The following is a 26,824-nucleotide window of genomic DNA, read 5'->3' on the forward strand; positions in this document are numbered from 1 at the left end:
AGTGACCTATATATATATATATATAAGAAACATAAAATCTTATCTGTTTCTACTTACTTTTATTATATGATTTTATAAAAATGCATTACATGTACACCAATTGTATAAAATAATACATGTACATGGCTTACAAATTTTGTAGAAATTTATGCATATAATTGCAATAGCTTCAACAATTAAAAATGTATGACATGACATTGATTGTCGCAGGTGTGAAGATTTGTATTTATAAATGTGAATGATTGCATAATTGCATTTCAAGTTACATGTATTTATAATAAATCCATTACATGACATTATCATCGTCGGACTGATAAGTGTAGCATAGAGTAGTGCATCATCATTCTTTATTCCTTTAAACATGAGAGTACAGGAAAATGGGGAAAAATATATACATTGTATATATTTATTTGAGCAGACTTATTTACATTGAAAGTTCAGATCAAAGTTCGATAAAATCGCGCGACTACATGCACATTACTTTACATGTATGTTAATAAAGCTCATGTCACAGCATCGTGAAAGTAGATTTCTGCTGACTTTTTGAGGAGATACGCGCAATCCTTTGTAAATTCATCTGACAGGACATCATATTCAAATTCTTAATCTGGAATTTTTGCTTTGAATATTGTCTGAAGCAAAAGTTCTTCGGAAAGGTTAGACATAATTACATATGGCTGGATACCATAATAACCAATCACTTTCCTCATAAAAGTATCTCTCAGTAGAAATATTCTTGTACAGCTTGTTGCAAAATGTCTTATAGTGTCGTGTAGTATTATCACATAAATTACATACGATGCGCACAGGGGGCCAACTCAATGAAAATGGATGTTGTCATATATTTTTTTGTATTTGGAGGATGGACTGATGAGTATATATGACAGTCATGTGATTTTTTTCAAAAAATACGAGATTTGAAAAATTATTAAAAAATCGGGATATTTAGGCCTACTATAAAACAGAGGACAAGAAGACTTTTCACGAAAAAATAGTTCAACCGATCTGTTTGGGGCGAAAAATGCAAATTTCCGGAAAAAGCCTCAAAGTCCACATTTTAATATTTTTTTTCGTAAATAGTCTTCTTGTCATGTTCAGAGTACCTTATAGTGTATATTAGAGCACTTGTATCAATTAAAATGTCTTCTTATATGCTATATCGTGATCCGCCATTTAAAGCAGCCATTTGCATTCGCTGGTCCGATTTTGCCAAATAAACTGTTGGAGTACCTGGCATAGTCACTACTGAACACGATAGCATGCTTATTTGGTGCCATCAATGCAATTCACACGAGTTCTATGTCTTCTCCAGAAATATTCATTTTCTCTTATTTTACTGAAATTTACAAGCAGCTTCACAAATTACATATCCACAGTAAGACTGACAGTTAGCCAGAGTACATACCAACAATTAATGAAGTTAGTTTTGTTCAGGCTTAGTTATAGGCTTGCAAAATATCACTGGTTATAAAGCCTTAACATGAACCTTAATGGACATTATTGACTATCGAAACCTATGCAGTTAACAGTTAGGGAGGTAAGATTTGACAATTAGTGCATTTGTATCTATATTATTATGGCTACAAATAGGGAAAGTTAGTCTTTAAAATAACCCATAGAATTATGCAGAAGGCGGGCTATCTTCGTTACTCCAGGAGTGGTTATCCACCCCTGGAATATGCCGCAGCAAAAACTGAAAGCAGTTCAGGAGAAAAACTGACCAAAAGCCTGTGCACATAGATTTCCTTTGAATATTACAGAAACCGTGACGCCCAACTCCAAAGACACACAGTCAACCGCAGTGTGTCGTTATGCATCGTTGGTGTCCAAACTATACCTGCTTATCTGCATCCTCGATACTCCAGGGGTTCCGATCACTTACGATCTCTACACCCCTGGACTATCTCATCGTAAAACTGGAGGCAACAGAACAGAACAGGTAATTTAGTCCTTTGATGTACATCAAAAGAACCGTATAACGGTACACTGTGGTTGACTATGTGGCTTTGAAGTTGGGCGTCGCTCTCTCTGTAGTCTTCAAAGGAAATCTTTGCTGGTCTGTGATTGGTCAAATATTTTCAGCTGAACTGCCTTCAATTTCACTATGAGATAGTCCAGGGGTGTAGAGATCTTAAGTGATCGGAACCCCTGGAGTATCAAGGATGGCTTATCTGGTGTCGCACACAGAGCCTTCAGGTTTGCTAAGACATATTCCAGTGGTGAATATAGTAATAGTAAATATCGAGGATGAAGGTCAGGCAACTGGTTTGTTCGTTATATTAGCATAGTGTTGACGTATTAGAACGAATATTCATACCCTGCCTCCACTCCGTTCCCGACGACCATCTGTCAGAAATCTTCCGTTCGTCGTTTAGAGCTACGTCATCGCAGCTATTGACGTATATATGTTATATAAAAAATCGCTATAAAAATTGGTGAGATTTCCACAAAGACAAGCCGTACGCAGTACGTAAAACTCTAAACGAAATGACAAACTAACGATTAAAGACTAAGACAAGGAGACAAGCACACTGCTCACTGAGGATCGTTTACATGATGCGATCTACCTTTATATGAATAAACAATGATACTACATGTACTATGTAAAGTACCAACAGAAAGTGGACCGTCTGTTTTTTATATGATTATGCCGGTACGGGTAACATAATACATATATATTTTGTATACGTTAACTGCCATTTTATGTAAGATATGACTGAATATCGTGCTTTTTTGGCAGTTCGTGAATGTCTTTTTGAACGTTTGTGGATGACCTAAAATCTGATAGTACAGCGATCGATACAGTGGCACGAGAAATGGACTCCACATAGCTAGGTCATAAGCTGGAATCTGTGTGAAAACTAGATAGATCATCTATGACGATGATTTTGTTTTTCATCGATTATATTCGAATCAGGTTCAAAGATAATGTGACATTATACGAAAAATCAGTCGCTATACATATATACATCTGATATTGTGATTCCATTTCTAATTTTGAATTAATGTGATAATTGCAATATCCGTTATTGTTATAATTTGGTTCCAATACATTAAGAATTTAACGGTAAGCTAATAACTTTTGCGACCCTACAAAATTATCAATCTCGTTTATACATTTTCATTAAAAAAATTAAAAGCTGTTTTGGAAAGATAGTGGGCTGTAATAAACGTGTAGGCCTATATCAATACGGCGGCCATTTTAATAAACAAGATGGCTGACAACAGTTTTACATCATTGAGTTTTGCCAAATATCAAACATTTCTATGTCGGCTATTTTGAAGAAAAAAACCCATGATGGTTGACAGTTTTTACCATTTACTTATGTTCATATTTACATTCAGTAACACTTTAAATATAGGTACAGATCAAATTTAGGTTTCTATATCAATAAGTTTTCAAGATATAAGATATATGTTATAATTTAAAAAAAAATTGTCGGCCATTTTGAAAAACAAATGTTGGTCGACATTTTCAACTTTATACCGTTTTTACCTCATTATGACACTTTCCATAATTATACGTATGTTCATATTTTCCTTCAGTCACCTTAAAAAATATAGGTACAAATAATAAAATATTATTCTTCATCATTTAGTTTTCAAGATGATGATATTAGACTTTTGATATTTTTATGGTGGCCATTTTGAAAAATGTCCGCCGTGGCCGAATGGGGTCCCGATCTCATCTTGTATAAGGTCATTGTAACATTATGGGAAAATTTCTTTACATGTATCATAAAATATTTATTTTTATGTTATGTCTCGGAACTATTACTAGAAAGGTTGTTGTCGACTATATATAGACTAACATAACGATGACGATCCCTATGCGGGCCTCAATTTAAAGACCTGTCAAAAGGGATCCGGCTACATGCTTCCCCCGTGAAGTGTGCTTCAGTTATAGGACTGTAAACGTTTATTTCGAAAAGCACTTTTATTACTAATATCGAAGAATGTTTGTATTTAGGCATACCAGTCTATTTTGTACACAACTGGAATAATATTGAAAAGAAAGAGGAAGAAAAGTGTACATATTATGCTTTATATATTAAAAATATCATAGCTTTACGCCAAAAACATTCCGTAAATAAATTTGTGCGATTCTGATAGATACACATACCTTTGTTGGACATGCGCAGTGGCAGCCATCCTCTGCAAATTCGAAAGAAGTGACAGCCGCTTCAGTAAAGTAAGTTTTCCTGACAAATTAACGGCACGAACGAATGAGTTGAATAGTTCCTTCAAATTGACTATATGGATCCAAGAATTGCTTGGTATCCGCCGGAACAGTTAGGTGTGGCCCATGATGTGTGGACAAGGATAATTGAAGCTCAGATAGGCGTCGATAACATGTCTCTCAATAACTCTAACCCTAACTTGGATCATAAGCCTGCCGAGTTTATTTCTCTGGATATAACAAACAATTTTGATCAGAAGTCTGCTCCAACAAATCGCCAAAATAGCATCCATAATCAGGAAAACAGTTTCAAACGAAAGAGAGACAATCGTGCCAGTACATACGGTTTGAACCACTCGTCGTACAAGCATTTATTAAAGGAAGATGGCGGCCTCACCCCTTGGAAGCCCAAAAAGAAGAAATATCAACCAGACGTCATTGGGTTCGTAAAGATTATTAACGATGTTGTAATTTGATATATGATTATATATTGTATATTTTGTCGTATGTCTGTATTCCTTTTAATGGTCATTGGTTTTGTAATCGACAGAACATGGATGCACATGTGTTGTGCAAGAACTTTAAAATAATGAGGCGCCCATGGGGGAATCAAAAAGGTTAAATGCGTAAAGGTTAAAATTTTATGAGGGCGACAATTAGTACATGCTGTATTGTGTGCGAAACAGCACCCAAAAATAAATAACAAACGCAATATTTTACATATCAACCAATTACCATATTACTCTAAAATATATAAAGACAAATTTTCCGTCAGAATCTTTGACCCCATTTTCTCCTTGGCTACCTCGTCCAGACACACACATACAGTGTACAGATGGATCTCTCAATGACATGCTTTTAGTTCTATTTTAAATTTTCCATAAATGGTTGAGAAAACTAAAGTAACCAAAAAGTATGACAATATATTTATTACAGAAAATTGAATGTGTGTGTTGTGCAATACATTTCTTGGGAAAAAGTTAAATGATGGTTTCAGTTTTACTTTACATTACATACAACAAAGTATTATTTGACAAGGTTAGATAACTTTCATTGTGAGAAAAAAATAGTTTAAGAACCATTCGAAAAGGCAAGATACTCTAAAATAGATATCTGATTAAAAAACAGATCCTTGCAGAACAATACAGATTATTTTATTTAAATTAATTAATATTTTATTTAAAAAAAAATATTTAATTTCTTTAAAAAAATATAAACATCACTCTAGGGGTTACATTTCTATTTACCTTTTAAATTGAATCTAATTATTTCCTCAAAACCGATTATTTGTCGCTGGGTACATATCAAAGACAATGGCAATATATGTAAACGATTACTAATTGACTTACTTGTTGATTATATATTAATCCATTCCTGCAAATAGTTATTAAATATTATGAATTAAACATTATGACTGCTTTGGTTAATACAAAACACAAAATTTAAATTTAACGAAACGCATGAAAATTAGGCTTACTAACAACTTCAATCCGCTTGTTTTATGTACACATTTAAATAACTCCTTATTTTCATAAAACCTCAATATTCTTATTCAAATTAAAAATGGGTATACAAGTGAAAATACAATGAATGTTTTAAGAAATGCATTAATTTATATAATCACAGCTTCTTGGACAAATTTGTTGGAAAAGTTTTGCACATATATATATATTAATGATATATATAAATCCAAGAAGATAGGTGACAACATAAAATGTGACTTTTGATACATTTTATACCATTTTCATCAGCTGTGGCCCAGCAACAGGAATCAATGGCCGTGCTTGTTAGAGGTCACACAACACAATGTTAAAACGTGTCTCATTGTGTTAACCATTTAACATTGTTGGAGTAGTGTAGAAAGATCATCAGATCTAGACTTTGACCCCTAGATGGAATTTTGTCAGATCCAAGCTATTATGGAACAGATTGAAAATGTTAAAGGATATGTATTTTAATCAGATTGACATCACAGATATATGGAAACAGAACTATTTGATTAATAACTTTGCTATCTTCTCTTTTTTTCAGTTTGCATGAAGAGATCAAAGATTTCTTCATGTACATGTCTCCGACCCGTGAAGAAGCCAACATGAGGTCAGAGGTTGTACAAAGGATACGGTCGGTGGTCAAAGACTTGTGGAAAGATGCTTCGGTATGTGATATTTATGTACCTATTTATAGTGCTGATGTATGATATCATTCATTTCATATAACAATATTTGTTCTTACATTCTTTATCACTAATCTATAAAGATAAAATATGACTTTATTTGTTTATTTCCCCAATATTATTTATGAATACATTTATATTTTCTTCTACCAATAACCTAGCTAGCTATTTAAACTAATATATATATACAAGATCGCATGAATGGTTGAGGAGAGGAGGAGTGTTTAAAAGAAGTAATATATTTGAAATATTTCATTTAACTTTGCAGGTTGAAATTTTTGGCAGCTTCAAAACAGGCTTATACCTACCTACAAGGTATGTTTTTATGACACCTATACATTGTTCCTGTTATATGAATAATTCATTTCAATTTCAAGGTTTACTAAAACAGTTAAGATTATGAAGAGAGAAAAAGTTATCAAATCGAAGTGTTTCTTCTTGTGATCTTGCTTTGTGCCAATTTCATATGAAGGTTCTTTCTTCTGTTACTATAGTGATATAGATCTGGTTGTGTTTGGGAAGTGGAAATCTCCTCCTTTGTTCATGCTGCAGAAGGCTCTCCTTGACAAGGGCTATACTGACCATGCCTCCATCAAGGTGTTGGACAAAGCTTCCGTAAGTATCAGACAGGTTTCACAGATAGCAATAGATAGCCCTTAATTGATATTCAGATTCCATCAACTGCTTAACACTTTGTCAAGGTTGTCATGCTTAAAATATGGAGATTTTTTCCAAATGATTATTCGCAAAGGGAGATTTTGAGCTGTTTCAGTTTCAATTTTGAGATTAGAAAAAATACATGATAAGTTGTGTTAAATACGACTGTTTTAATGTTTCCTGCTGCTGCAATTTGCTGCAAATAAACAATTTGATGTTAGATGATGATATAATCACACATGCAGCGTTCAAAATTAACACCTGTCCGTCTGCTCGTGACCAGAAATTTTATAGTTGGACAGACAATTTTTCCCATGCAGCTGGTCCTTTGACCGTCAATTTTTGGTCCAGATAGAAGAAATGCAAGACAAGAAAATACCATTAGAATTGTAGAAAGTTTAAGGATCAAACTGTATTTAAAACAATTTTTGGTAATATTCTGATTAAAAAACTTTGTTGAGAGCGCATGATACTAATCTGGATATGCATATGTAATTTGGTAGTAAAGTAATAATATTTATAAACTACAAGAATGAATTGTAACTTTTTAAAGACCAGTAACGTTTAGGGTCAGTAGGTCCTTAGGACCAACAGGAAAAAATCCTTAAGTGAGAACACTGCACACATGTTGGATTTGATTTTTAATTGACTGAATTACACAATGTACATGTACATATGTATTAAAAAACACTCTCCAATATACCTTCCCCAGTTACTATTTTCTTTTTTTTTGTATTATTTCTGGATTTGATTAAGACTAGAAAAAATGTAACACTTATATTCAGGGGTGTAAGAATTTTTTCAAAGTCACTTGCCCCGGGCAAGTAGAGCCCAATTATTCACTTGCCTGAAATTAAATTCTACTTGCCACCCCCAAAAAATACCATTTTTTCTTATCACAGTACTGTACTAGTGGAACTAGAAAATAAAAAATAAAAACTTCATAATTATAAAATAAACATTTCTAATTCGATTAGATATTTTCCGTCTATTATTAGAAGAATAATAATTAATAAAGCAATAAATTTGCAGCATTATTTGCATTTCCAACTTTCTGTTTTGTTTTTCTATCATTTTTTTTTTTAAATTCCTGAAATCTGGAAACTGGATTCTGGCTCCATTATTAGTACTCAAGTACAACTTCCTACCTTGAACAGAGATCGTTTTTACCGAGAAAAACTTCTTATGGCTAAAAATAATGGTTTAGACAACTAATAATGTGAGTTAACTAAAAAGCATTTCTATATAACTTAAAAAAGCAGTTAATTATTGTTTTTATCAGCTTGAATGTCTCAAAAACGCCTCTGAACTGAAGGTTCACCTAGCGACCCAGTTATGCCCATTTCGATTTTTTGTTTATTTTTGTGAAATAAAAATTGTTTCTAATCCTAAATTATTATTTTTTTTTTTTTGAAATATTTTAGCAGGTTTGTTTCCTCAGACAGATATTTAGTTATAAGTCTAATATAGCACGAAACTTAGTGCACCAGAAAAATTATGTCAAGAAATTTACTCAGCTGTCACATGCCCAGTGCAAGTGAACAAACTTTTTCTACTTGCCCGAACTCAAAAACTGGTTGCCCAGGCATCAGGCAAGTGGATTTTTACACCCCTGATATTGTCATCAAGTATATTTTAAAGGGAAATGTTTTACAAATAGAGAAACACCAATTGTCTTATTAAACTGTGTATATATGTAATTTTCAGGTCCCTATTGTAAAGCTCACAGACCTGCAGACAGACATCAAAGTGGATATCAGTTTTAATACAAAGAACTCTGTGGAAAGTGCTGCACTCATCAAGGTAAAGTTTTAAAGATGCTCCATCGCTGACAAATAGTATTTTTTCACTATCAAAAACAGGAGCAGACGATTTAGTATTTTTCTTCAGTTACAAAAGTTACTTTGTTTACACCATCACCACCATTGAAAAGTTTGAGCTTCTAGTTTTACTTAAAGTTAAAAATATGAAAAATAATTAATTGGATCCCGAAAAAATACCGTGGCACTATATCTTATATAGAATGATGTTATGTTTGCGCATGCACCAAAGGCGAAATATATTAGTTTATGTTATTTTTTGTGTTAATAAGGCATATATATATACGATTAAATACCAATTATTGTTCAAATGATGAATATCATTTATGCTCTGTCGGCGGTGGAGCATCTTTAACAAGGAAATTGTAAAAAGATGTTCCTAGTTATGTAATAATTATATATATGTATGACAGAACATTACAACTCTAGTTCAATAACACAGCTGAAAGATATGTATGAATTAAATAAACTTTCCTATAATAAACATCCAACTCAACCATACATTACAATACCATTTATAGATAAAGCACACATATTGTATTTACTTTTGATTATCAAAACGATCAATATACTAAGCCAACAGACTATGATCTATTCAGTCAATGTAACATACTATATTTGGTCTTGGCCTCAGGTGCCTAATCCTCTTTAGGTAAGCTGTTTATAGGTCAGATCCAAACAATTAGTTGCCATAGTAATATATATGGTTTGAAGGGTTGATTGTTTTGAAATCCACTTTGAGCTTGAAATTGAGAATGTGTCACAAAAAATTAAGCTTTCATGAAAGCCACAGAAGGATAAATTAAGGTCTAATTTATTCATACTTGAAGAGAAAACTCTTTCAAATGAGGTTCAGCCCAACTCAACACAAACTTCATATACCTAAACAGGGATTGAAATAAGAATGCATTTTAGCTGGACCAAAGGGCCTGCCCAAAAGAAATTATACTGGCCCTTCAGTGATTCAATTTAAGTGGCCTTGATATTTGGGACCTGGAGTGAAACGGCAGGTCCACTGGCTACAGACGGGCCCAACAGGGGTGCAGCCCCACCCCCCTCAGAAAACGGACCAGCTCATATGTAAAAGGAGCGGGTTGGTGTGGTTTGTACATAGTGTTAAATACGGTCTTTGTCGCTCAGCTGACGGAGCATGCTTCTTTGGCTCTGTTTGTAGATTTCCACGCTTGAGACCCGGGTTTGATTCCTGGGCATGGTACTCGACAGGAAAATGTGTAATTTCCCTGTTCTTCTACAAATAGATATGTCTCCATCCATATTTGACTTGGCTTTGATGGTGAAGCATGAAGTTAAGCCAAGATAATTATTCTCACTATAAACTTCTATTTCAGAAATTTATGGAGCAGTTTCCAAACCTTAAGTATCTGGTGTTAGTATTGAAACAGTTCCTTCTACAACGGGACCTCAACGAGGTTTTCACTGGTGGCATCAGTTCATACAGCCTCATCTACCTAACTGTCAGCTTTCTCCAGGTAAGTGCAATGTTGAACACCTTAAGCTTCATCAATGTCTTCAGGTAAGCCTAATTAAGGTCACAATATTTTAATTACAGTTTTTAGCTCACCTGGCCCAAAGGGCTGGTGAGCTTATGTCATGGCGCGGCGTCCGTCGTCCGTCCGTCAACATTTCCTTTAAATCGCTACTAGTCATAGAGTTCAGCATGGATTGTAACCAAATTTGGCCACAAACATCCTTAGGGGAAGGGGAACAGAACTTGTATAAATTTTGGCTCTGATCTCAGGGGGCAGGAGGGGCTGGGCCCAATAGGGGAAATAGAGGTAAATCCTATAAATCGCTACTTGTCCTAGATTTCTGCATGGATTGTAACCAAATTTGGCCACAAACATCCTTGGGGGAGGGGGAACGGAACTTTTATAAATTTTGGCTCCGACCCCCACGGGGGCAGGAGGGGTGTTGTCCAATAGGGGATATAGCGGTAAATCCTATAAATCGCTACTTGTCCTAGAGTTCTACATGGATTGTAACCAAATTTGGCCACAAACATCCTTGGGGGAAGGGGAACAGAACTTGTATAAATTTTGGCTCTGATCCTTCAGGGGCAGGAGGGGCGGGGCCCAATAGGGGAAATAGAGGTAAATCCTTTAAATCGCTACTAGTCATAGAGTTCTACATAGATTGTAACCAAATTTGGCCACAAACATCCTTGGGAAAAGGGGAACAGAACTTGTATAAATTTTGGCTCTCACCCCCCGGGGGCAGGAGGGGTGGGGCCCAATAGGGGAATTAGAGGTAAATATTCAAATTCCTTCAGAAAAGAAACAATGAACCAGTATTCACAACATTACTTGGCATTACAAACCAGGTGAGCGATACAGGCACTCTGGGCCTCTTGTTCCAAGGTACATCCTGTAACCACATTTGTCTGTAGACTTCTCCAGGCAAATCTATTAATGTAAACAGATATAACCTTGTTTACTAATTTGTTGCTTTTCTTCTCTTAAGTCAAATGTAATGCTTGAGAGCTTATTTTTGCTTTCTCTAGTATGCATAATTTACATTAAGTTTCTATATTGAAAAGCTCAGTGAGTAAGAAAAAGAAAATGCTTTAAATCTTTAGGCAAACATAGAGCAACTCATTAGAACTACTTATTGTATTTGCTTGTAATTATATACAATACATGTTCTAAAGCTTCATCCACGCTATGATGCCACAAGTCCAGAAGCAAACCTGGGAGTGTTGCTGATAGAATTCTTTGAGCTTTATGGAAGGAACTTTAACTATATCAACACTGGGATACGCATCAAGAAGGGTGGAGCCTACATCAGGAAAGAGGAGATACAGAAAAGTATGGATAGCGGCTATAGGCCATCCCTTCTTTGTATAGAGGATCCCCTCACAGAGGGTAAGTTTATCTTCATTGGTAAGGATGGTTATATTTCATATATTTTATATCCTGAAATGATAACCAAAGCCTAATAATTTTATATCTATGATTTGTTAAATTGTTGTTATTAGTCTTAACAAGATATGAAGTGATTTATATCTATTATATCATGATACTGAATTTGGCTGAAATCAAAAAAGTGTAATTTATTCAAAACTTAAGTATGAAAATTAGTGCACCTTTGATTGTGTATGCAAATGTGTATTTTACAATACTATGATAGAGAATAATATATAAATTAACTTTGATTTTAATATATATAACATTTAAATAGTTGAAGAAGGTAAAAAGAAAAGATGGTCTCCAGTTCCAAAAGTAAAGCCTACATATTTGATATTGTGATACTGTGTTAACATATTTCAGGTAACGACATTGGTCGTAGTTCGTATGGTGCTATGAAAGTCAAGCAGTCATTTGAGTATGCCTACCTAGTCATGACCTACACAGTGATGCCTCAAAATAGCCACATTCTTGGACCAAATCACAGGTAATATTCAGATAGGCTTCAAAACTTAGGACCCATAACTGAGAATCAAGCATGCAAAAGGTAGATAATGTTTTAATTAATTCTTAACCATTGAAGCTGTCATGTGCATGACAAATTGCCTTGAATTACCAAATGTATTTTGAAAATGGAGCATTTCAGAGCTATCATTGTTACAAAAACTGTGGGTGTATTGGCAGTGTTTTGCTGTGAAACTATACAATAAAGTTCAATTGAACAAAAATGTTATAAATAAAAGACATTCTGTTTATAAAGAAAGCTGTGGAAGTCTTGGAAGAAGATAAGTAGGAGTATCAAGTTCTCTCCCTTTGTATGACAAGTTGATATATAATAGCTCAATGTTACTGAACCTATTTTTATGTTGTAGTATATTGGGTAGGATTGTAAGAGTCACAGATGAAGTTGTAGACTACAGAAAGTGGATCAAGGACACCTTCCCCATCTTTATCCCCAATAATCCTATGGTGGAGCCAAGTACAGACAACCATACATGTAACGCAGACACAAGAAACAACAACAGCAATAATGTCATCAACACAAACAACAACAACACAACCCGCAGCTATGCTAGCGTGGCCAACAGCAGCCCAAAGCACACAACAGAGTCTGTAGATGTGAAAAATAGGTAAGTGCGAGTGGAGTATTAATTTAATAGAAATCTGTAATTTAGAGAGAAAAATGATATCCCTTGACATAAACAAAAATTAGTAGGACTCTTGGTGTTTTGAAATGAGGAATTTAATCTATGTGATGAAGTAATTATTACATATCCTAATTCAGAGTTGGTGTTATTTGAAACAATCGTTTATTTGTCAAGTGACCTATAATTCACTTTTAAATTTTGTTCATATTCAAAAAATATTTCCCTTTTATCACTTAATTTTAGACTGTATTAATTCCCATTTGTTTACATTTATGCAAGATTTTGAGGTTTTCTTTAGTTTCAAGTGAACGCTGTGACCTGTTTTGATACCATCACAAAACATCAGAGTGTTTGAAGTTTTACTTGTATAGGACATTTTACCTGTAAACAGTTTATTTTTATTGAAATTTCAAATCATGGTTGTTGACTATTTTTTGTAAAGATGTTTTGATGCTTAAAAAGTTATGTTTGATTAATGCAGTCTGGCGCTGTAACTGTATTAGAGAAAGTGATATTACATCCTGCTAGTCTGTTGTTTTATGATGGTAAAGACTTTTTCTCATGTAAATGCAAATCAATTTCTTATCATTAAAAGTTCATTGGTTTGAATTGTTTACATTTTATAGAGCTAGCAGATGTTTAAGCTGTAGAAATATTTTGCTTATTTCTTATTGTTTTAAACATTGCTGACTAACTAAAAGTTCATTTACTCATATAAAATGCTTATAAAGATAAATTGACAGGTATGAATTCTTCTTTTATGTAAAGAAAAAAGTTAAGTTGTTTAATAAGCCCCCATTATAAAATCTGTTATAAATACCCTTAAATAGATTTGTGCAGTGAAGCAGGAAACAGGAAACATGGTCCGTCCCAGTGTGCTGTTCATATGTTGTTCTTACTTTGAAAAGTACAACACTAACAATATAACAAATTCTTTTGAAAATGTAGTCAGAGAAAAATTACTTCCAAAATAGTGACATCAAGGCTAGTAAAATGAACACAATATCTACTGATGCCAATAAATGTAGTTAGATAATATGATATGAAGGGGAAAATGTCTCTAGGCAAAGTGATATCTACTAACAACTACCAGTAGTCTACTAGGCTGTTAACTGACGCCTGTCGTCTACCTGGTCAACTAAACCTACTAATAGTGACCTGTCTAATGAGGAGTAAAATTCAGCTACCTGTTTGTTTTACAGACAAGGCTCTGGTAGTGTGAAGATCTCTGAAGGTCCTATGGAATCTATTGAGCAGTCGGACTCTAGCTCGCCCTACCAGTCCTCTTCTACCTCCTCCCCTAACAACAGTTGTAGTTCCAGTCTTACCAGTGACACAGTGAGTACACTAACCACCCCTAGGCTAGGATCTCAAGCATGTTGTCACTCATAACATTTTTCGCTCCGATAACAAGACAACACTTAAAACAATACACAATATTTTCTTGTACATGTTCACACGCTCTTGATTTGGAATCTAATTCTTAAGCCCCATTTCCCATGCTAAATAAATAGTATTTAAGAAAATCAATCTTTCAAAATTGATTTTTAATATGCAGTTATGGTCCTTTTAAAGGGGCTTATGCTATTTAAAACTTTTATAACCACAAGATAACTTTGTCATCTAAAATGATATTTGAAAATGGAATGTTGAAACTGTAATTCACATACATAGATATATTACTTGCCTTACATTTCTCATAATGATGGCAAATATCATAGCAAACCAACAAAAGATTTAAAGCACAACTTGATACAGATTCTTGTGTAGTCGGTAAATGCTATTTCATAAAATAGAAACTAAATGCTTTGATCATTTCATTTCATAGTCAGCATTGTAAGTCCTAGCTTTTAATTTCTTGCTATGTGCTATATCTTTTGAAGTGTTTTATTGTTAATAGCTGTTGCTTCTAGCATTATTGCTTTTAGAAGATTTTTTTGGTGATCATATTTACAGCAAACCTGCATGGTGAAAGTTGATTATACAATAATAAAATCTGTAAAAAAAAACTTGGGGGGGGGGGGGGGAAGAAAATCACCATGGATTTGGTGCCTGTTTATATAGTGATATGGGCAAGGTCAAAATTGTACAATTAGATACAGCATTGTTTTAGATTTGATTGCTAAGTAAACATCATTTATTCTACATCAATTGCCATGTTATGTTTGTTGCTGATATGTATATGAATGATTTAGTATCATGCTACCTTCTTTAATCTGTATAACATGGATAGAAAAGGATGTGAAAGGCGTGTACATGTATCGCTATACGTTTTAGTTTTATAATTCTTTAATTGTTCCAAACTTTATTTATTCTGAAACATAAGTGTGATGAATAGATGGCAATTGCAAGGTTCAATGAAATAACACAAGCTAATACGCAAAATGCGTTAATATTTGACACTTAAGTGTTTGAAATATGAATCAAGGACGTACGCACATATTTGCGTCTTTGATAAATCTCCCAAACTAGAAAAATCTAGGCTGAAATATTGTGCAGCACTCACCCATTTCTCTATTTCTCTTTGAAAGTTTGAAGGGAATTTCCTGTTTTAGTTTGAAAGAATTTCCTGTTTTGATTCAGTTGTGGTTTATGTTTGGCTAACATATATAGAATCCGCCTCGAGTCATGTGCACAATGTCCAGGTCAAATGCTGATTGTAACAGAGCAGACTAGGCTTGTATATATGTTGCTTCCCATCACATAATAATGGTAGCAATGCCTAAAACAACTAGTTTCTTCACAAGATTGGCAACTCAAAATAAATCCAATAGGTCCAATGCTACCGAAGGTGAAGACGGCGAGTGGTCAGATACTTTTTTTGATACTGGTCAAAATATGTCAATATTGCAAGAGTTACAGGACTTGATAACTTCACTTAGTTATTAAAAATATTTTCAACTGTAAGTAACCATTTTTGGTGATGTTTTAAATGACTATGCTGGCGACACAAACATCCTTGTAATTATCCTTATTGTCCTTGATATAAATCAAAAATCATAAGTCATTTTTATCATCATTAACATTTACAGGAAAAGGAATTGAATTGAAATACACTGTTCTGTATAGCTACTGAGTAATCAGTTTTTAATTTCAATTTATAACTTGGTACTGTACTGGCAGTACAAGGGTGAAGAAGCTAGCAGGCAGTACAGCAACACATAAAATCTGCTAAATTTGTTTTTGTTTGTTGGGATGGGGATTTTTTTGCTCTAAATGCTTGTAACTTTTAAATGTACAAGCAAATTATTGCTTGGGGGTTTACAAAGTAAGTTTGAACCTTGAATTGCTGGCCATGGGGAAACACCTTTAAAAGCATATAATTTGAATTGCTTAATTGCCTTCTTGTGGCTGCATAATTGTGGTTGTTCATTCAAGCAGTTTTGACTGTATGCTGTATCAGAATTTGGGTGACTAACTGTTAAGGCCCACTTATAGCTTATTAAGAAAAATAAATGAAAACCATACTTGTCAATTTGAAGGAAATTCAGAAAATTTTGAAAGAGAAAAAATCTTTTCTACTTGTCAATTTGAAGGAAATTCAGAAAATTTTGAAAGAGAAAAAATCTTTTCAACTCCTTCTCCTCAGTAAATTCTGTATTGTTTTCTGATCATGAGGAACCCTGCTTTCTGACTGAGAATTTGTACATTTGCAGGACTCCGAGCCCGATCCTCAGCACCAACCAGAATCTGTCCAGAACTCCACAGTCCAGTCCACTAACGTTACCACTACCATCACCAAGTCCAGTCCTCGCACAGCCGTTGTCCCCACCCGTGAGTTTGTGCGAAGTCGAGACTACAACAAGCAGCATGGCAGTCCCAGCAAGTCACGGGACGCCAGCAATAGCAGTGTGTCGTCCACACGCTCAAGCAACAGTTCCTTTACTCCACGGGGCACGCCCAATAATACACCAGCTGCGGTGCCCAGTCATGAACACTCGGTGGTGGAGGCCGTACCAAAACATGTACCCCAAAACAACACAGGGGGTCACACAGGACATTCTAGTCAGTCTGGTCCCCAGGGTGGCGGCCCTGGGGGTAAAGGAAACCGCTATCCCTCCGGGGGACACCAGGGCAGCAAGGTGTACATCCGATCTCAAGGCAAGCGCCGCAAAAACAGTGTCGGTGGCGGCAGTATAGGACAAGGTCACGGGTCACACACATTTCATTCAGGTGGCCCTAGTAACAATTACAACAACAAAGGCAATAACAGCCGTAGAGATTTCAACCAAAGTAATGCCAACAGTGCCAGGTAACACTGGCCTTCGCAAGAGTGAGTGCATGGAGGCCATTGGAATGACATGAATGTGTGAAAATGTGCTAGTATGTATTATAATCATATATCTACATTTGGATGATTGATGCTAAGTGTGTGTGAGAAAAAAACTAAATGTGTATACAGGAGGTAAAAGGGAGAAATTCACTGAGGAATTCATTGAAATTTCACAAACTAAATCTTCCTGGTATATTTCACAGAACCATGTGATATCTGCGACAGACATTGTGATATCTGTACATAATCAACCAACATTTTTCTCTCAATCCTGTGTGTTTGTGAGTTTATTTCCCAGGCCTGGTTGTCTGCATTGTCCCAAACAATCTACAACCCTAAACTAACTTCTTTACTAAAGTGCCAGTGTTGAGGCCAGTGACGTATTTGTTGTACATCAAGACTGCCTTGAATTTGGTTATTGGATCCATGTTTGGCCATCACATCGTAGATGTGTGATCCACATCTGACGATATTGACGAGTAAGCTGTGAGCTTGGATGCAGATAATGGTCCACATGACTACCATGGATTTTGGATCCTAATTTTCGTCATCACCATGTGAGTTTGGAAGGTAATCTGCCACTACTCAATGGAGAGCATATGAGAGCCAAGCTGTCACTCATTTCTGTTCAACAAACAATTTTTATAGAAAGACCTCTCATTGATTACCAAGTGAAATCCATGTGTCGATAAGATTGTGTAGAATAGTGAGTGTTTTGTCTTAGAGACGAGAAAATTTCGCCTATGGTGCAATGTTTTATTGTTAAAATGGCTCTGTGCTGTTGTCACAGATTAAAATAACCACAAACATCAAAAAATTAATTGAAACATGATCAGCAATTTGAGAGATTTATTTATGCATATCCTGTATTCATAGGTAATTCTAACTGTTAACGGCAGCATATATAAAGACTTCATACTCCATAGTCATTGCATTAGTAGGGAAAGTTATTATATCAAGACTGTTGAACGGCAGTGCTGATGAATCAGGTTCTGGAGGTCCGCACACGTCGCACTGAATCTGTAATGGTGTGTTTATAAAGTAGATATGCCAAGACGGATGTGACGTATATACTTTTATTTTGTAGAGAGGTCATATTTTTATCACGTGGAAGCAGTCTCAACATTTTCTGTATACCCTGCAATATTTTAAGTGATGTATGGTTTTCTACTGCACTAAGCTCATAAGGAAATTTGGAGCTCATTATTTGATATCTATACAATGGACAATTGTTTTATTCATTTGCCCACAGAGAATAGCTATAGTTTTTTTCACAAATTTAGACAGAAACAATGATCATGTTTATTTTGAAAATTGGTTCTGTTTTGTAGCTCTGACTTGGGGATATTATTGAAGCATTAAGATGCAAGTGGAGTCTATTCTAATGTCAATCTGCAAATATAAAAAAGTGGAATATCATTAAAGTGAATAGTCGGGCAAAGAAAACCAGTCTAAATGCGTTAATTGGCCTTCCAAAAGCTCTCACATATTAATACGACGGTCAAGTTCTGCTTACGTTTCCCAGTTCTGACCATTAAAATAAAGAAAAGTTGAAAGCATTGAAAGCGAGGCTGCGTGGAAATGTAACCACGGACATAGTCAGCCGGGAGGACGTTTTAGGATTCCTATACTTTAAATTAATTTCTACGTACGCAGGCAGATTTTGACGAGAAATTTCATTTTTCTATTCCATAAGAAATTATACTAGATACGTTCACATCATTTTTACCGACTTAGCCATCCTTGCCCGACTGTTCACTTTAAAATACAACACAAAGCTGCTGGAAATCAATTTGAATATCAAAATCAGCCAAACTAAATATCCTAAGTTTTAAACCATTTTATTTCTTCTTTTTTTTTTAAAATTTGAATCTTGAAATTTTAGAAGATTAGGATAACGGAACTCAAAGGTATGAGCTACATGTGTATATTATATCCAAGTTTTGCATTCATTCTGAATAAGTGTAAATATAGTTTAATGAAAATGATTGGCAAAGCATTCTTGGATTTTATCATAATGTTATATTTTCAGGCAATATGAGATGTTTTAATGTATAATAATTAGAAGACCTGTTTAAACCCTAACTTCTATACAAAAAAAATATTAAAAGATTCACCCAAAAAAATTTTACAAAAAATATTTAAAAAAAGTTTTTGTAAATCTGAAAATATATTGAAGTTTAATTGAATGTATGCATATAAATGCCTGGCTATGTCTATCAAAATGTTTCTGTGGAGAAAATTTTTGTTCTAAGTCAGATAGATTTTCCTGTAAATAATATGGGGAGGAAACTATTTTGATTTGTCAATGAGAGAATTAATGTCGTGAGAAATAAAGAAATCAAGACAGAAATTTGTACAGCCTTTGATTCAGATCTAAACTCCTTTTTGCATCGAGTTTTTGAAATAATGATCTCAATGCTTGCAAACACAATGTTATAATGTCTCCATGTGTTGAATGACTTCATGTATATTATATTTATGTATGATCTCCAGCCAGAATAATATGATTGTGCAATTTGATTTAGATAAATATCACCTGTGAGGCATTAATATGCAGATAATTGATATTACGATGTGTTTGTACTCAGTAAGTTATCTGCTGTTTTCTGCTTCATTTCTATAGATAATGCAGGTGAAAACATCAATCTTAATGTGTTTATTTGCAAGCATTTATTATTTCAACGAATCACATTTAGTCACATAGGTTTGAAAAATAAACAAGTGAGTAAGATTTGTGATTATGCATTTTCAATTGGCCAACATTATTTATATCAAAAAAAATTGTTTTATCTATTGTTTAATGTGTAGACCTTTCCATCATCTAAATATGTAACACTTGTTGGAAAGTCTTGTTAATATAGGGCAAGATTTAAAGAAAGGTGAGAAGTGTATCTCTTATTTATGTTCATAAAAACTAACATGATATGTCATCCTTGTACTTAGGTCATGATTAATTTGGTACCTGTTGGGATTTTGTCTATATATGCCAGAAATGTATTGTCTCAGTTCGTCATTGTTCACAATTTACCAGCCTAGTATTATTTGGTGCCAAGAAATGTATGTAACAATAAGATATTAAATGTTGATTTGGGCCGGTGTTTTGATTCAAAGCCCAAGGTAAAATTGTGAAAAAAAGTTAAATTTGTTGGGAGGAATACGGTAAACCTTCGGTTAGTTCGAACAAAATTAAATAAATATTGATGGACCACTTCGAATTATCTGAAATTAAGCTTCAGGAAAAAATCGTGAGTTCGAACTATCCGAGTTGAAATCGGTAAAAACCAGTTTTGAGTACAGATGTACCTGGCATAAGCAATAAGGCAGAAAATCTATAGGGAAAGTATTTAGTTTCCTGAAGATATTATATTATATTCAATCATTTTCTCGTTAACATGAGTATTTAATTGGTGAATTTATAATTAACTGCGTAGCAGAAGCCGCATGCTTATGGCCGTTCACGATCGCGGCCTATAATTTACATCGACGTCCGTTAAAGCGAATAGTCGGACAAACAAAGGCTAAAGTCTGTAAAAATGGTGTTAATATATCCAGTATAATTTCTTATGAAATAGAAAAATAAAATCTCCCATCAAAATCGCTCTGTATGCGAAGAACTTAAAATATATTATGGGAATCCTAATATGTCTTCCCGGCCGGCCATCAGTGCAGTTTACTTTTTAAGGACATTTCCACGCAGCCTCGTTTTCAAAGAGTTAGGCGAATTTATATTTAGAACTGTGCTAAATTTACACGGGGCTTCCCCATAACTTCAATGGTCAAAACTGGACACAGTAAGCAGAATTTTACTATCATTATGGTATGCAATGACTTTAGGGAGGCCAAAGACCGCATTTAGACTGGTTTTCTTTGCCCGACTATTCACTTTAACTGAGATAGAAACTTTATTTAAACCACAGAAAATCTAGTTAGATCTTTGTTATATTTCGTAACAAACGTAAATTTATTTATTAACTTTTTTAGTTAAAGAAAATCCGGACCGGATTTATTTATTAACTTTTTTAGTTAAAGAAAATCCGGTTGCATTTACGAAACTGCTGTTGAAAATATTTGTTTACATTAGGTCACAATCGCACCAGTACTGTGACTGTCAGATTGTCCAAAACCCGATTGCATATTGTCTGCTTCTAAAATTACGTTACTAGTTTTAACCTGATGAAAAGCTACGTATCTATTGTTCAATTACCCAACACGTGGATTGTTTTTGGCTGGAGCCGAATATGTAATCACACTCGCTTGCTGTGACCCAGCAGCTGGCTTTTGATGCTCGCTGTGACACCTCGTAACTGGCCTGTCCAAGCCAGCGTGAGGCACATGTTTACAGGTAATTTAACACCTTGATTGGCTGATTAAAGATAGATTGAATACATATTTTAACATCGACTTAAACTGATATCTGTATCTAGATTGGACTAAACAAACATTGGCAATTTCTTCCACGTGTTTCCATAAGGTACAGCGAATTTAAATATACATTGTCGGAGCCTAAGATTAAACATTTGGCCTTGCTGCTTTGTGTACGATATATCGGCATAAATAATTTATATTTATGGCGTAAAATGTTTATTACTTATCTGTCGTATGGTCATTATAATGATCATTTATACAATCTTTATTCCAAACATCAAAACTGTTGCAATATTCAAAATATATCGCCATTTTTAGGGACCTCATTGCGCCGATTTGCCGACAAAAATCTTACTTTTACGTTCATAATTTGACGTGTTCGAACTATCCGAAATAGGATTGATTATAAAAAGTCAGTGTTCGAACTATCACTAGCTAAAAAATTACCGTTTTTCTGGAAAAAATTGTGTGTTCGAACTATCCGGCGGTTCGAATTAACCGGAGGTTTACCGTAATTAAAAATTAAAACAGTACTTGAGATGGTACATTCAGTATATACTGACAATGCCTACCGGTATGTGTTGTGTTCAATAAATATCCAAAGCCAGAAGTTTGTAAATTGAAAACTTAAGAGGTTATATTTTGCAATATAGCCTATAGGTAATTTTATATAATTGGTTATAGAACATGGTTAGGTTTTGACATTTGTTTGCTGATCAAGGAAGTTGACAGTTTTTGTGATACAATTTTATTGATGATACATAATATTGTTGTTGCCTTCTGTTTTGTTTTAAAACTTTTGTTAATACTTTGTGATGAATTGTTACATCATGTCCCCATTTATTGTGTTCATGTTATCAATTACTGTATGTCTTTGTAATTCAGCCTTATGATGTGCGTGATAAGAACTGTTAGTAGCGTGAACTGTTAGTAGCTATAGCTGCAGGCAGATGAGATGTTCTATTGCAAATCAAATATTACTGCAAATTTCTTTTCTTTTTAAAGGATAAGTGTCATAATGTAAATTTTATCACCGGATGGTTTCATTTATTATGTAGCTAATTTTCAAGTGTACAATTTTTCAGTTTCAGACAGAATTGCTATGTGAGATATGTTGTGTTAGTATTGTGGCATCACATGGGTAAATCACATTCCGTCATTGACCTGTATTTTGAAATATAAATGTGTTGGAAAATGTGAAGTAATATCTGGTCAGTTTGTCTTAAAGATGCATTTTTTCCAATTTTTTTTTTTTACATTGTTCTAACGGGGTATATTCAGTATAACTATTTATTTGATTGTTCATGCTCATTTGCGTATAATGCACAAGAAATATTATTTTCAGAATAGGATGAATAAAAGCAAAAAAAAAAAAAAAAAAAAAAGATTCATAAGGTAAAGAAAATATAAAAAGTCAAGACAGTGGGTAATGAAAAACTCAGAATAATTTCATATGAATTTCAGTTCCCAAATCCAACAGTAAATATTAATTGGTGCTGAAGAGAGAGGACACCTCTGGTCAGAAGTTTTAATATTAGTGCTGTAATACAAGTTTAATGTGCCATAAATCTTGTGTAACAGTGTTGTTTTCTTGCTCTATATACCAGATTTACCAGGTCACAAAAACGTGATCAATCCATCACGTTGCTTTGCTTCTGTTTTGAGTTAACATGTTACTCAGGGAACCTGCATATAGAACGTACGGTTGTCATGGGGAAAAAATCATCTTGGTTTGAATATTGAAAGAGTATTTACTTTTCAAACCAATAATTTTCGGAGCAATTTTTAGCTACAGTTGATCATTGTTTTAAGTGCTATGAAATAAACTAGGTGCTCTTCAAATATGTAAGCTTTAATTAAATATGTTGTGCATGTTAATGGTAAAATTAGGTTTGAAATATGCAATAGAATATGTTTAGAGTAAGAATGGTTGAAAATTGAATTGAGCATGTAAATCTGAGAAGATACCAAAATTTACTAAATCTTAGTGTATGAATTTGAGAAATAAAAAACATTTCTGCAGAATAGACAAAAATTATCAAAAAATAGTAGTGTACAAGAGTGATAACATCTAGTAAAAGTAAAAACAATAATAGCTTTGCCTACTAATCACAGTAGTGAGCTTTGAACTAACATTTACAGGATAAAAAATGTGGTTTTCAGATGTGGGAGTCATTGTGAGGATCATTGCTGTTTTGATGGCGTAGGAAGGGAATCTCTAGAAATCCCGTATTTGCTCATTATATATTGTTATCCCTGATTGTGCCTCGATGTTCTGATTTCCATGACCTTGTACTCGGTTGTGACCTGAACTTTCCTCGCCATTTGTAATAGTAAAAGGCTTCTACTTAATTTTGTTTGTGTCCTGGTGGTTGTCATGTAATGGCAGACGTGAAATTTAGATAGTATTGAAACTGATTTTTTGGTATTAAAGTAATCAATGATAATTATCAGATGTAAGAAAGGGTTAATGATTGTTTATAAAACAATTTTATACAATATATGTTGGACGCAGACTAGATTGTCTTTGTACGATACATTAGTTTCGCTGCTTAAGAAATAAAATAAATTATATTGGTAATTGTTTATACATTAGCCTTATGACACACAAAATTATGTGAATGTTTAGTGGAAAATGGATAGTGATTGTGTTGGATAAAGAAAAAAAAAATTCTACTACCGGTATATTGACAAAAAATATCAAAAATTATTTGAAGATGTCCTTAACTTGTTGGTATATTAACTGCACAAAAGCTAATCTGATGTAGTGTCAGAAGCCTACACACAATTCTATGTTAGTTGTGATAGGCACTACCGTACCAAATAGTATAGGGACTGTAACTGCTGTCTCTTATCTCTATGCAGAAGTTGTGATCGCACATAAAAATGTGGCTAAATATAAATTAATGAGTAAAAATTAACATTGTCTTCACTTTATTATGCATTCTTGTCAACCTAGGTTGTCTGACACAAAACGAGTACTAGTGTTTTCGGTGGTCTCATACTCAAGTGTTAATTTCAAAATGGAATTAAAATTTGCCTTGCAAAATAACATTAGCTATTGGTTGAATGTTCAATTTTGAAGAAAGTTTGATATCCACATTATATATATATATTGACATTGTTCTAAATGTTGATAATTGTTGCCATTGATATACTATGATACTTGTGCTGTATGTTTTCATTATACTGTCCATTACTGTTAGTCATTATGTTTGGTGTGGATGATGCTATACGTGTGTGAGATTTAGTTTTCTACAATGAACAGATTATAACATTTTAAAATCCACATCACATTTTATCTTCTTTACTATCTGAGTTTAGCTGTGGTAAGTTTAATCCGGTTTTAGGTCTGATTTCAGACTGCCCTGGTAAAGTACAATAGAACATTTTATCCCGAGTGACGTATATCCTGAAAATCAAATTTAATTTAACAGAAAACATTCTACATGTTTTATTTGTAATAATGGGTCTGGTTATAGATGTGGAAGTACCATTCATGCCAAATATCAGTACGGAATATGCATTATAAATGTTATGTTAATTTCATTAAATAAGACACAAATGGGCAGTTGTGATTATTCGGAAGATGGAATTTGAAAGAACACTTTTGATTGGTTGTAGAGCATGAAAGGATGAATGTGATTTGTTTCATGGACGAGCTTATAATGTGGTATCTGATTGGCTGAAATAACTTTTAATGATTGGTGTATTTGTAGATGGTAGACTTGCACTAGTGAATGTGAGTGGTTCGTTTTAGATGGTAGGCTTGCACTAGTGAATGTGAGTGGTTCGTTTTGTATAAGTCGGTGATCATCTTTCATAGAGTTATTGAATGCTTCCATTGAGAACTATTTATTATGTATATTGTGAGGTGTATATAATTGTTTAGCAGTTTGTTTTGTAAGGAAGAGAACAAATATTTTTTCATTGAAATGCCTATACAACTCCTACTACTAATGTTAGCCCTGAAAAAAATTCTTTATTCAAATTTTATTTGTCTAACCTCAACATGTTTCTTCTTTCCTATCTTTCCATAATCTTTTTCTTTCTATCATTTTTCTTCTCTGTCATTCCTTTCTCTATATACTTGACTGTAATCTTTTAATGGCCCACATCAAAATTCAATCCACACCCCACACATGAGCTCAAGCAATGAATCCTTATGGATATTATAATCTAGAAGAATGGTGCAATGTTGGACCAGATGCCATGTTTTCAAAATAACAGAAAATATTTGGAATTTTTTAAAATAAAATTTTCCCCTAAAAACAAATCAAAATATTATATTATGTGCTTAAGAATGTGATAAATCAGCTTCATCAATCTGTAATTTTGTAGACATAATTAACAATAAACTGATGTTGTGGGGTTGAAAATGATCTTGGTTTGAGGCTGTGGCCATCTCTTATTATGTTTTAGTCGTTTTTAATACAATTTTAAAATGTAAAGTGTTCGTTGGTGTGCCTCAAGCCAGTATTTTGGTTTTTGTTTTTAGTTGTAATTCATTTTAACCTTGCCAGTAAATTTCAATGTCATTCAGGGTGCTGGACTGGCTAAGCCAACCATTTCGCTCAATTATATACCTTACACTGAAATTAAAATGTCAAAATATTATTATTTCCCTTAGAAGGTAACTAAGTGGAATAATATTTGATATTTATATCATATTGCTTTGTGTTATGTAAGAGTTTTAAAAAAAAGTCCAGATATTCTGTTGTTGTATTTTGCTTATTTAGGTATATGTCAAGCCATGACGAATTCTGCACCAGTGAAACGGTTGACAGGATAATCTACCTACTTAACCAAATACAAAGCCAGATTTTATATCTTTCAAAGTTGTCTAGTTGGAGAGCTTAACTACTCAGCATTGGTGACAATTTCACAAATTTCATGTGTTTTCTAAATTATGAAGCATATTGGTCATTTTCTATACATGATATAATCACAATTAAATTATGATATAATTTTTATCACATTTTTGACAAATTATTGACATTACAAAATTTTACATTTGGCATGGCCATTTAAGTTGAATTTACTGATTATCATTATTTCATTTTGTAGTTGATCACTCTACCAAGATCTGTAAGATGAAATTTGAATATATTTAATTAAGACTATGCTATTCTTTAGAATCTTTTAAGTTACAGTAAGCTGCGATCTTCGCCGACTTAAACAAAAGTAGATGGAAGATGCGTTCGGTTTCAGACAGTTTGTAGGGAGGTATAAAAATAGTTTGAAATTATACAAATAAAATCTCTTTTTATAATAAAAACAA

At 33.8% G+C, this 26,824-nt stretch overlaps 1 protein-coding gene across 2 annotated transcripts; it reads left to right on the forward strand.

Annotated features, from left to right (window-relative positions):
* The first annotated feature begins 4,141 nt into the window (after positions 1-4,141).
* On the forward strand, positions 4,142-26,824 carry LOC138315594 (terminal nucleotidyltransferase 4B-like). 2 transcript variants are annotated; one of them, XM_069256732.1, is made up of 11 exons: positions 4,142-4,622; positions 6,212-6,335; positions 6,622-6,668; positions 6,848-6,968; positions 8,718-8,813; positions 10,180-10,320; positions 11,499-11,712; positions 12,118-12,241; positions 12,627-12,884; positions 14,105-14,240; positions 16,559-26,824. In XM_069256732.1, the coding sequence occupies exons 1-11, from the start codon at positions 4,258-4,260 to the stop codon at positions 17,156-17,158; spliced, it is 2,226 nt and encodes a 741-aa protein (XP_069112833.1). In that variant the 5' UTR covers positions 4,142-4,257; the 3' UTR covers positions 17,159-26,824. The 2 variants fall into 2 exon arrangements, with proteins under 2 accessions (XP_069112833.1, XP_069112834.1); XM_069256733.1 differs by lacking the exon at positions 14,105-14,240.

Source organism: Argopecten irradians, chromosome 2 (assembly GCF_041381155.1).
Source record: "Argopecten irradians isolate NY chromosome 2, Ai_NY, whole genome shotgun sequence".
NCBI classification, from domain to species: domain Eukaryota; kingdom Metazoa; phylum Mollusca; class Bivalvia; order Pectinida; family Pectinidae; genus Argopecten; species Argopecten irradians.